The sequence below is a fragment of the Dipodomys ordii genome, unplaced genomic scaffold (assembly GCF_000151885.1).
Source record: "Dipodomys ordii isolate 6190 unplaced genomic scaffold, Dord_2.0 Scaffold127, whole genome shotgun sequence".
NCBI classification, from domain to species: Eukaryota; Metazoa; Chordata; class Mammalia; order Rodentia; family Heteromyidae; genus Dipodomys; species Dipodomys ordii.
Window position 1 is genome coordinate 5,844,832 of NW_012267343.1, and position 13,643 is coordinate 5,858,474.

At 40.5% G+C, this 13,643-nt stretch overlaps 1 protein-coding gene across 1 annotated transcript in view; it reads right to left on the reverse strand.

Annotated features, from left to right (window-relative positions):
• Positions 1-13,643, reverse strand: part of Pappa (pregnancy-associated plasma protein A, pappalysin 1) — a 230,050-nt gene that overhangs the window by 157,702 nt on the left and 58,705 nt on the right. The window contains exons 6-7 of the mRNA XM_013030108.1: positions 8,244-8,436; positions 700-821 (exon numbers count right to left, since the gene is read on the reverse strand). Coding sequence (XP_012885562.1) covers positions 700-821; positions 8,244-8,436 — 315 coding nt within the window. The remainder of the gene's footprint in view (positions 1-699; positions 822-8,243; positions 8,437-13,643) is intronic.

A 13,643-nucleotide genomic window follows, 5' to 3' on the forward strand; every position in this document is an offset into this window, starting at 1 on the left:
GCCAGTATTTCATCCTTGGGAGAAACGAGAGATGCTTCCTGAGCAGACAGAGGTCTGAGTATGGGTGGAGCCCAGAGCAGTGGCAAATGGTAGATACTTCTCTCAAGTGTCTTGGAAGTTAAAGAGATTCCCCATGCGAGGGCAGATAGGAGAAGTTTAAAAGAACCGTTGTGACATATGTGAGAATATCCTGGGTAGTCTTAAACATAACTGGAGAAGAATCAGTGATGACTGATGTTTCAAGCTTATACATGCATACACAGGCATACATACATAAGACATACATATATACATACACACATATAAATATATATACATGTACACATGCAGACACATACACATATACATACATGCATTCATTGAGCCTTAAGTGTATTGACTCTCATGTGACCTTGTGTATACTCACAGGGGTCAGAGTTTAGAAGCTATCTAAACACAATGCACAGTCTCTTCATCAGAAAGATGGCCTTGGTGTCTGTCTGCATTTCCTCCTGTCTAACATATGTACGACATTCATTCAAGGGTACAAGTGCTGAAGCATGTGTTAAATGCATGATTTCTAGTCTTGCAGGAAAAAATCTTTAGACCACATGAGATGGCATGGGGATATTCCAAATCATAAAATCCCATGTTCTTTGAAAGGGTTGTTCTCTGCACTCTACCCCCACCTGTCAATAAGTACTGCAAAGCCAGACTTACCTTCTGCTTCCCGAGGGCTCCAGTGTCCTGATGGGCCACAGGGCATTGGGGACGAGGCTTTGAGAGCATACTGCACCAGGATTCTCCCCTCCAGGCAAAGGTCGCATGCTGATCCCAATTCTCTAGGCCAAGGAAAGAGGGACAATGCACCGACTTAGGAACAGTCGAATGAGCAACTGGGAGGACTGGGCTAAAGGCCGAAGGGCGGAAGACACAGGATCTACGTTAGTCCCTTTTCCCTACTACACACCCCAAAGTTTCAGGAAAGAGACAACATCCTCCCCTTTCCCAGGACCTTATGTGGGCCTAGGTGTCTTCTTTTTCAGGTGGTGTACATTCTTTTCTGATTTCAAGCAGCCCAGAATCAATGGGCCAGAGGCCCACCACCTGCACTCTTTTTAATTTCCTCTCACATGGAATTTACTACGCATGTGAAGCACTCCTTTGCCTCATTTTGCCCTCAGAGGGGCTCCTCTAACAGGGATTCTTGGGTACTGACTATACCAGGTGCCATTCTGTGTCCCAGGCATGAAATATGAAGAAGGAAAGGCTCGTTTGTAAAAATTGAGTGTGCTGAATAATGATGCCCGAGGAACCTCCCAGCCCTGACATCCTGGGGATAGATGAATCATTCCTCCATTTAACAGTCAAAGGCAGTTTCTTTATTATGCCATCTAACTCATTTTAGCAGATTTCCAAGGGGTGAGCCAATCCCTTAATAGGACTAGCCCCAGAGCTGGAATATCACGGTGGCTTCCCCTACTGTCTGGGGTATCTGGATTCAATCTCCTTTTGGCCATAACAGCTTCTGGGTTCCTACTTGTTTTCTAAGTTTGGCATCTGTTTAGATGTGGAGAAAGAAGAGCCATGTTCTTCTCTTGTATTCCTGTGGACCCAAATATCTGTAAATCTGAGCGAACTCTGCGGAAGAACTGGAAACTGAATCCAGGATGATGTCAAGAAACGTCCCAGCCCCAACTCATCATTTCCTAAAATCTAGGGGCCCTGCTGATTCTTCTTTCAACATTCCTCAAAGAATGGCTGTGATTTGGCTACTTCTAAGGATATAAGAAAAAGACAGCTCTCAAATTTGAAGGCTCTCTCCTCATAGGAAAAGATCTACACTTCTTGTCTCACATGTTTAAAAAATGAATGAATTTCTCAGCACCACAGTCTGTTGGTGCTTCCTCGATAGTACTAGAGACCACCCTCAAACTCTGAGTTGCACAGGTCATTTCCCTGCTCATCTTCTTAACTACAGCCCTGAATGTGATGTTCCACAAAATATAATGCCCTGGCAAACTATCCTCTTCATCTTCTCGACTTATTTCTCTCCCTGAATAAGCTCTGAAACTACCATATTGTGTTGTATTATCCTATCCTTTTTATTCACTGGCTGACGTTTCTTATCTTTATTTCCTCTGTAAAGACATTTTTTTATAAGCAAAGGTCTTTCCTTCAATAGATTATGAATTCTTTGTGAAATAAAGGTCTATAAGTTATGACTCTCTTTTTTCTTTCATGGTCTAATATAAATATTATTTCTTAGTGTTCATCAGAATAAATAGTCAGATGGATAAATGGATGGATGGATGGATGAATTAATGAGTGGATAAATGGATGAGTGAATGGATGAGTGGATGAATGAGTGAGTGGATGAGTAGAGAGATGAATATATAGGAGAGTGGATGATGAGTAGATGGGTGAATAGATAGATCAGTGGATAGATGTATGGATGAATGACTAGTTAGATCAGTGGAAAGATGAGTGGATGGATGGGTAGTTAGATCAGTGGATAGATGAATGGATGGATGAATGGATACATGCCTGGATAGATAAGTATCAGTCACTCAGATTACTAATACTCCTGGATGACGTAGTCTAGATCTCTAATTGCATAGTTTACATTCTCAGTGTTGTCATTAAATGTGAAATCTTACATAAGTAGAAAATTTTGCAAGCACACTAATATTCAGTGCCGGAAGAATGAATAAAAATGTCCATGGCTAGCTTGTTCAATTGAATGGTCAGATATAAAGTATTTACAGAATTTATGCAATTTAAAATAAAATGTGTAAGCCATAATATTAAGTGGAAAATTCCTACTAAGAGCTGAATTCATCAAAATATTTCCATGCCATTCAAATAACCTTATGTAATAAAGTATTATTGACAGCAATTTCTGAGTAGTAGAACATAGGCTGGTTGATTTTACTCCCCAATTTTACACTTCTTGGCTTTCTGAATTTTGTTCATGTTTTAAATACACAGGAGTTACTCTTGGGTGAGCAATGACAATATTTATACAACTATGCCATAGTCAGGGAAATAGGAGCAGAGGAAGAAAAGATGGGAGGAATAGTACTCCTCAGTACTGCTGCTGAAGAGAAGAGTTCCCTTACAATGACCACAGGATACTTCACAACTCTGAGCCATATAACTGGCTTTATGAGGACAGTGAGGTTACCAAATGCCCTGAGATAGTTTCTGGAACCATGCTGATCTTGATCGCCAGTAAGTCTATTTTCTTTAAGTGTTTTGAATGATACCAACAAAGTTATTTCAACTTCATTGAGTTCCAACACACTCCAGATTCTCAAGAAAAACAATAATGGATAAACAAATCACCATGCGACTCTCAGATGGTTCCTAGCTGTTTGATTTTAATGGGAACCTTACACACCACACACACACACACACACACACACACACACGAAATAATACACCTGTAGGATGTGAATGCTAGGAGACATTGTCTTTCAAACCCTGGTTATTTGAGAGTCAAAGCTCCAAGCTCTGAATCTGTGCTGTTCAAATGTGGGAGTTACCATGACCTGTGGCAATTTAAATTTAAACTAATTTAAAATAAATGTAAAAATTCTGTTCCACAGTCTTACTGGTCTTCTTTCCAGTGGTCCATAGGTACCTCTAGACAGTAGCTCCTCATCAGGGATGACACAGAACATTTCCACGATTTCGTGAAACCCTGTTGGATACTGTCTCTGAAGTTTCTACTATGAATTCATGCTCTCCTTCATCACTAGAATGGTGCTAGTTATGCAACATCTTTAAGAAAGTAGCTACTCTAATGACTTTCTGTGCCGTGAGATAAGGAAGAGAAATGTGGGTTGCTGGAACGTTTGGGATTTCCAAAGAGAGAACCAAGGCTGATGAGACAGGGGCAATGGACAAGTCTGCAAAGCTTGTAGACCCAGGCTTCTTCGTTCCCAGCCCAGTGCTCTTTCAGCATGCCATAGCCAATTGTTCAGATAACTAAAACCATCCAGTTAACACATGTTTGCAAGACAGATAAAAATGAAGGAGTTAGAAAAGCCAGAGGTGGCCTTGAATTATTTATTCAGTTGCCCATGTGTGAGGACACAGGCTGTGGGAGGATCTGAATATGTTTTTTTTTTATTTAGGGAAACCCTTGTATTCTCTTAGACTACAGATGTGAGAACAGCAGGAGGATTTGAGCATGGCTGGGGGCGAGACGTTGGCATTGATGGATGGTGTGGAGAACCCCAGAGGTTTTAGAGAGGAAGGGAATTTTCAAGTAGCTAAACAGCTCTGGAAAAAGTTGTGCAAAATGGAAGCTAAGATTTCTTGAGTGCAAAGTCGATGTGATTGCTAAATTCACCACAAAAGCTAGGTAATAGAGGCACTTTTTTTTTAATTGAAGAGGGCTCAGAGAGCCAGAGCAGGGTAGTAGCTTGCTCAATGTTTCATACACTGGGTGTAGTGAAGCTAAGAAGGGAAAACAGATGACCTGACATCAAAGCCACAGTGAGAGGCATAAAATAGTTCCATTTCTTTACGACAACATATTGATACATGTGGACCAACTTCCTTGAGCTATAAATTATAGTCTATGGCTACAGACCATGGTCTAGGTAGCTGTTTAACCTTAATATTTCAAAAAAATGTCGGTTTTAATTTAACATCTGATAACTACTTTATTAAATCTTAGACTGAACACAATAGCCATTGTATGAACCGCAAGTACCAACTGACTATAGGTTATTGAAAACATACTGATTGAAGCTGAGGGTACTATGTAATAAAGACATATCTCGTTACACAACAATTAACCCTCCAATGGGTGTCCAACCATCAGATGGTATTTATTTAATGGACAATAACTGCTTTATGAAATACAAATTGAATACATACACAGGAAGCTTCACTTACCAAACTTCCATTTTTAAATCGAATTGAGGCCAAAGCTTGACCAAAAAGTTTGATATTTCTCATCACCACAGAAAAAATAAATCTACAAGCTGCTGGAAAGCCTGTAAAGGTTTCGCAAACCCAGCTCCGATCTCCTAGGGAAGGCATCTGGCCAGGACACTGGGAGTGTCCACAGAAAGCCTGGCAGAAGGAGGGGGATGAGGACATTTCCTTCTACATTGGTCCTACTTGCCCAGCTGCCAAAGGAAGGTTCTAGCCTCAGGGATTGTTAGTGATCTATAATATTACAGTCCAAACGTTATATGGTATTGTGATTTAATAGATTTTAATTAAAACAGTGCTTTAAACTGACAATAATTATATATATTTATGAGGTACAACATACTGTTTTGATTTATGTTTACAACGTGGAATGGTTAACAAATCCATCATCTCCCATGCTTACATTTCTTGTGGCACAATCTGTATTTTGGCAAATTTTGAAATACGCACTAGATTATTATTTATTGTAGTTACCATTTCTGAGCAACAGATCAATACAGCTTATTTCACACAAGTGAGACTTTGTATCTTTCAATTAGCATCTTCCCTTTTCGGCCTCAGCTTATCCATTCTCCTCCCTTGGCTTCTACTATCTATCATTCTACACCTCTTCTAAGTCTAAGATTTCAACTTCTTCTAATTCTATATGTAAGACCAGATAGTATGTGTCTTTTCTATGCCTAGCTAGGCATAAACCTTTTCAATTAGTTTAGAGTCTTCTAGATTTATCCATACTGTTATACATGACAGAATTGCCTACTTTATAAAGGCTGAATAATCTATTATCTCTCACACACATACACACACACACACACACACACACACACACATATGTATATAAAACACATTTTTAATCCATTCATCTGAGGAAGACATTTAGATTGTTTCTATAAATTAACTATTGCAAGTAATGCTACCATGGAGATGGAGCACATGGTAGGTTTTCTACAAACTAATTTCAATTACTTCGGATATGTATCAGTAATGGGATTGTTGGATCATACAACAGTTCTATTTTTTTTGAGGAACCTCAATACTATTTTTTACAATGGCTGTATTGTTTTCTATATTCTCACCAATGTTGTATAAGTTTCCCTTTGTTCCTATCTACTCACCTACACTAATCTTTTTCTTATAGATCTTTGCCATCCTACCAGAAGGAGATGATATCCCATTGTAGTTTTAATTTGCACTTTCCCAATAATTTGTGATGTTGAGCATTTCAAAATATGTCTGATGGAGACTTGTAGGTCTTCTTTTGAGAAATGTCTACTGAGATCCCTTGCTTAGGACACTCACATAAATACACACACACACACACACACACACACACACACACACACACATGTAAATAAGGGCTTTCTGCCACTTTATTTTTGTGGTCTTTTGGGAAGAAGTATAACATTTCCATAACTCTACTTTTGGAACAATGTAATGAAATGTCATGGGAGCCCTAGACAAGACATTGCAAAATATGAGTTGAAACACAGCCCTCATTTTCTATGGGCTCTAGATCAAATCGCTGAGCTTCTTTCAGCTCTAGTTCTCCCCTATTCTGGTACATGAGGAAAAGATCCATCTTTCACTGGGCTACTGGAAGTATTCAGTGAAACTCTGTGTGTTAAGCATTCAATAGAGAATAGTTCTCATAATTAGCACTTGATAAACAACAGCAATCTCAATAGAGAAATGCTAAGTATTGGTGTGGTTTTTATTTTCACCACCATCAAAAATAGGCACTGGTGACTCACACCTGTAATTATAGCTACTCAGTAGGCTGAGACGTGAAGACAGAGGTTTGATGACAGCCCAGGTAGAAAAGTCCATGAGACTCTTATCTCCAGTTAACCACCAAAAACTTGGAAGTGGTGCTGTGACTCAAAGTGATGGAATGCTAGCCTTGAGTGAAAAAGCTCAGGGATGGCTCCTTGGCCCTGACTTCATCCTATGACTGACAAAACAAAAACAAACTAACAAGATCTATGGGTGCCAGGTGAAATGGCCCAAGAATACATAACCGGCAGGGGAAGTAGCCTTTTAAGAGCTGAGGGGTTACACAATGGCAAAGAAGTTTCACAAGTAATGTAAAAATCGTGGTCCTGTTTTCATCAACATTTTATTTTATTTTTAAAAATGTTGATGGTTTTGCATTGCTGGGAGTAGAACCTAGGACCATGTTCAGTTCAGACAAACGCTCTACTACTTAGCTACAGCCCAGCCCATGAATCTGTAAAATCTGGCTCCCTCAACACTTGAGTATTTCAAGAGTCTCTGTGGTGAAAGGAACTACAGGAGGAAATTTCATTTCTCCACCTTTCTGTCTTCACTGGAGCTACCAGACCATTTTCCAAGGGAGGTGAGTAAACTTCATAGAAAAAAAAATACCATGTCCCAAGCCATGTAGCTAAATTAGTAGCAAAGAAACAGAATTGAATTGTTTTATATTTGAAGTTTCTTTCCTATCTCGTTTCTTTCTGGTCCCCAAATTCTACCCTCAGTTCAACAAAAGTATGTAGATATACATACTTTTTATCTATATTTATATCTAGATATAGATATACATATATCTATATATATCCATATATAGGTATATATGCCCATATAGGTATATATTCCTTGAACTCAGGGCCTGAGCATTGTCCCTGAACTTTTTTGCTCAAGGCTAGTATCCTTGAGTATACTTGAGTCACAGCTCCACTTTCAGCTTTTTTTTGGTAACTATTTGGAGATAAGTGTCTCACAGATTTTTCTAGCCTGGGCTGGCTTTGAACTATAATCCTCAGATCTCAGGCTCCTGAGTAGCTAGGATTACAGGGGTCAGCCACCGGCACCTGGCATATTACATATTATCCTTATACGTACATATATGTTCATATATGTGAATGCTGATACATATATACACATACTATATATATGTATACACTATATATGAACACACACATATGACAATGTGAAAGTTTTGCTCATTAACTTGAGGCAATTTAGATTCCTGATCTAGTTGACATGATTTCATCTCCAAAGAATATTTAGCAATAGACAGTTCCATGTTTCTAATAACAAATTAAATATTAACATCCATTCAGCTAATATATATCCCTACCTATTCGTTTCTATTAGTAATCCTTCTTTATTCCTTAATTCCAGAGTTTACAACAGGCCTACAATGCAAGTCACTGTGTTAAGTGGTGAATACCCATTAAACAAGAATAAGAAACACAGCAAATCCCTCTCTAAGGCCACTTCCCTTCCAAGTCTCCCTCTTCTTGGCAGGAAAGGGAGAGAGGGATCAACACTTCACAGGGCACACTCACCTTTGAAAAAAGTGGCCGTCGATGGGTGGGAACCACTCCAGCATCACCGAGTCTGCAGTGTGGCCCACAACCTGGGGGGCGAGAGCAACAGGCGCCGGCTTCCTGGAGGGCTGCCAACCCTGGTACACCAGATCTAGGTAACAGTGCATTCTGGCGACTTGATTGGGCGTGAAGGAGTCTGTACAGTCGTCATCTGCAAGCAGGCAGAAGGGAGAGAGATAAGCACCAAGCAGCATGGGCAGGCATGCACGAGAGGAATGACGTCTCCCAGCAGCCAGAGTCAGCACCCCAGTCTTTCTTGCCAACTCAGGGTGGCCTCTTCCAGTGCTCAGGAGTTAATGGTCTGTGAACAAATTAGTACAGTCATCACTCCTGGAGACAGGTGAGAGGAAACTGGAGGAAGGGGAGGGTGGGGTGGAACTGGAAAAGTAAGCCTGAGATGGGAGAGAGCAGCCACGAAGTCATGGCTAAGGAGAAAGGCAAGGCAAATTGCTTGCTAGGGACTCTAAACCCACTGTCTCTAAATCCAATCATCCCCTCCCTCCTGATGCAGTCATTCATTCATCTACTCAAGTATGGGTTCACTCATTCCCCGACTTACTCTTTCACATTTATTCATCTACACATTAACTCATTCTACTTTTCACTGATGCAATGATGCAATGTCATTCAACAAATCTATGGAGCGTCCAATACATTCTTCTCTGCTATCTGCAGAGATTTTACCCTTGAAGAAACTACTGGTCTACATATGACATCAAAACTCTTCGTTGTAAGTCAAGGTTGTTCTAAAGCTGTGTGAAGAATTTTGTGGTGTCAACTGCCATTGAACAGAGGGAGACAGTCTATGAAGGAGAGAGTGAATCAGACAGACCCTGAAGAAAGAGATCAATCTGATGATGTGGCTGAAATTGGGAATGGAAGGTACTAGCTCAAGGAGAGGAAGCATGTAATTACAGCCATGTTGTCCATGCAAGAGCACAGGATAGCTGAAGATCAGCAGTCCAGAAACAACCCAGGCTTGGTGTGTTGGGTGAGAAATGAGCAATTTCTTTTCCCTCACAGTAGTGTCACTGTAGTAGTGTACTTAGTATGTGTTAAGTGTGAACTAGGCATGGCTTTGAACACATTTAATCCCCTCCCTCTCTCTCCCAACAGAAACTATTGTTGGAGTGTGTACTGTTATTCCCTCTATTGCGCAGAGTTGGAAACTGAGGATGAGAAAGAGGAAAGTAGCCTTTTCAAGATCACAAAGCTCAGCACAGACCTGGGACTTGAACCCAAGTAGAAAAGTAGAAAAGCACAAGGCTGTGCTTTTCATCAAGAGCAAAACTACTCTGTCTGAATGTAAATGAGACCTTGCACAGATAAAGTCTTCTGCAGGTGGCTAAGGAATCAAAGTCGAACCCAAGTCTGAGCTGAAGGGGGATTAGAATGCAATCTGTCAGGTGACTTTAAACCCAACAGCCTTCTGCCCTACTTTCTCTTCCCAATGTAGACTGAAGAGGGTGATCCAAAACCTATCCCCCAGGGAAGATACTCACTTCTCTTTTCTCTCTCCAAGTTTTATTCAATGGAATAAGAGAAAGGCACTGCTTTGGCTTGGTTTCCCCAAGTACCACTTCTCAGAGGTATCTGCTTGGTCAGGGTTTCCACAGCTGGGCCCCAGACGGAGGAACAAAGAGTTTGCCAGATCTTAAAATAAACCCGCTACTGAGAATCCTGAAGCATAAACTCACTTCTCCCTATCAAACAAACAGAAAATAAGTTTGGGCAGGTGCTGGGCAGTTGGACGTGACCTTGAAGTCCCTCACTTGAAGGAAGGGACAGGGGTGTTAGAAAGTTTATATACAGAAGCTGTCTCAGATTTCCTTAGTGATTTTTGATAGTCTACTTTCGAGGACCATGGGGAAGGCTTTAAGAGTCTAAGAGTGACTGAGTAAATTATCTCCAGCCCAGATTCATCATGTAACTCTTTAAATGCCAGGCATTCTATGACTCCCATTGCCGGAGTTCAAACCCCTCAATCTGAGAGGATGACTGTACCATGGGAAAGTTTTTCTTAATTGCTATGAACCCTGCACACCATCCTAAAATTTCATAATGGAAAAGCTACCGATAGGTGAGATCCAGGAGCAAGGCATGGTGATTATGGAGAAGAAAAAAAAACCAATAATGTCAGATTCCTGCATGAGATTTGGAGCCAAATGAGCAAGGGATTTTATGACTGAGGTCCCTCAGTTTACCCGCCCATGAAATGGAGATGGTGTTGGGATCAGTAGAGGAGAAGGAGGGTGGAGCACAAGAACAATGTCTGCTCCATGACACATGCTCAGTAAATGCTCACTGCCTCACATTTGGGAATTCTGTGTATGTGTGTGTATACAGATGCTCGTGTGTGTGTGTGTGTGTGTGTGTGTGTGTGTGTGTTCGCGCGCGCGCGCGCACGCGCTAGAAAACACTAGAAGCAGAAAAAAAGCCCAACCATCCAGAATGTAAATCATGCATTCTTGCATGAAAATGGAACAATGGACCTGTTGAAATTGTTTTAAGAAGGGAGAAAGGAAGGGGAGGGGGAGAGGGAGGGAGAGTGATGGAAGGAGTAAGTATGATCAGAGGATAGTATATGCATGGGTGAAAATATCACAATGAATACCCCTTTGGCAAGCCAGTACGTGCTAACAAGGAATAAATTAATAAAAGACACAACATACATTCTTTTTTTTTCTGATGTGGTAATACTGCATAATGGATTCAATAGCTAGATAGTCACAAACAAATATGGGGGAAATACAGAGGTAGGAAGCATTTCTTAGAACAGCAAAATAAACTAATAAAGATGCCCGTTAATAGGAGGACTGGTTATGTTCTATAAAGTGAAGTATAAAATAAAATACTAACCAGGCACTACCAAGAAATGAAGTTACTTTAAGACCCACTTCCTTCTTACTGACACTGGGGACATTTAAGTCAAGACTAACCTAGAAAATGAAAATCAAACTTGTATAAGAATGAATAAAGATAAACAACAGAAATATTTCTTTCTTCTATAAACTTGTGATTTATTCGATTCTCCCATCCCGCCCCCCCCGAAATAAATATCTTTTTCAGCCAAGTGCCAGTAGCTCAGGCCTATAATCTTAGCAACTCAGGAGGCTGAGATCTGAGGATCCCATTTGAAACCAACCAGGGAAGGAAAGTCTGTGGGACTCATCATCAATTAACAAGGCAAAAGCCATAAGTGGAGCTGTGGTTTAAGTGGTAGAGTACCAGCTTTGAGAGTAAAAGCTAAGGGACAGTGTCCAGGCCTTGAGTTTAAGCCTCACTATACTAATACTTCTGCCCACAAAGAATCTTATACAACTTAAAAATTAACCATTTCCACGTCTGCCATTTAAAAAAAAGGAGAGGGGTGGTTGAAATGGGTAGATGAGAAAACAGCAGAGGAAGCTGAAGTTACAAACTGTCTGCCTCAGGCCACATCTCCTGGAGACTTAGCTGATATCAGAATCTTGGGTGAGGTCCCAAAAGGTTTCCATTTATCTATCACAAACGCTGTGCCTCAATTAGCTAATATCTACAGCCAGCTCCACTTGGCTTCCTGCCCTCCAGTCCTCTCCTCCCCCTATCAGTGGTCACTTCATCTCTGCCTCCAGGATCAGCTAACTCATCTTGTTCCTCTATCCCAGTTTCTTGCTCATAAGCAAAAGGACTCTGGGATTTCATCTTCTAAGAGTGTAGGGGAGGCAGGGAGGCGTGGCTGCCCAGTGCCCTATGCTCTTGGAACTGTACTCTAGGTTTGCCCACAGAGCCTAGCCCTCAAGACCAAATTTCTATCTGCAGCTAGAAGGCTAATGCACAGATGTTCAGGACAGGGACTTGTTGCCTCCACCTCCATAGGATCCTGGGAAAAAAATGTTGACCTTGACAATCTCATTTCTACCAACTATAAAATGAGGAATAATGGCAACACTATCTCATAAAGCTAATATGAATTATTGGACATGCTCAGCCATATCTAGTGCATGGAAATCAGGGTCACTTTGTGTGAAAGCCTATTTCTTTTGTTTTTTTTAATCCTTTAATCATGGTAATGATTATGAAATGTATAGATATTCGTTATATTACATCTGAATATACAAATATAAACCATTACTTTAGGCCCTGAAAAATGATACAACTTATGTCTAATAGAGCAATATATGTATATGTACAGCTATGTACAGTGATTTTCTACAGTTCTCATCATATGTATAAAGATATACATACTCCCATATATATGTCATACAGACTGAAATTTCTCGCATCAAATAGTTAACAAATAATCATACAAATAGTCATTTATTAAACACTAGTTAGAATGCCAAGGACAATTCTAAGTTCCTTATTTGTACAATTACGCCCATGCACTTATTCAAGGTAAGTGTGATTATTCTCCATGATGCTGATGATGTCACTGAGGGTCAGCAAAATAATTTTTTTAAATAAGTAACTTGCCTAGGACCAAAGTCTCAGACACAGAAAATCCAAGTTCAGTCTCTTCACTTTGACTTTATGCCCTGGACCACTATGTTATAGGGAACCACTATGTGATCATTGGCCTGTGAATGCCAAAATGATAGCCACCAACACACGTGGCTTTTCTAATTTAAAGGAGTTAAAATGACTTAAGACTCACAATAATTTAGGTCCTTGGTTTCCCTGGCTGTTATTCCAAGTGCTCAGTAGCCATAAATGGCTAATGGATACCATTTTGTAAAGCACAAACCCAAACTGTGATTGTCTTTGCAGAATGCTCTGTGTCTGGGCTCAAAGATGAAGCCCCCAGAAAGAAAAAGCAAAGAAGAAGCTGACTCAGCAATGATTCTATCCTGTCTTACGGAAGAAGGGATCTTCTGCATCCCTTTCTCCAGTCCTGAGAACCCAATCATTTCCTGCATTTTGAATTTTGTCCAGCTGCTGTTGTCACCTCATCTATCAGAGAGCCTAATGAAAACAAACATTTCAAAGCTCGTGGTTGCCTTGAATATGCTTTTATGGGTGTCAGTTTGTTGGCGTAGCTTAGTGAATTAGTTCTGCTATTAATGGGTCACTGAACTGAGGGGTTCCTTAAAAAAAACCAACAGTAAATCAATCACCCTTTAGATTTAAACAAAGGAAAATGAGGGAAATGGGGGAGAGGAGAAGAGAGAGGAGAGGATGGGAAGAGAGGGGAAAGGATGAGAGGATTTAGTTTACAGAGGCTTGATAGTTGGTGGCTACTGACTGGTGGCAATTCTTAGCCCCTAAGAGCTAGGCACACTTCCAAATGCATGTTAGTTTATTTGCATGTGTGGTGAGTGCATCAAGGAATGGTGCTACAGAAATGGAACGTAAGCAGGGTTGTATGAGAGGATGGGG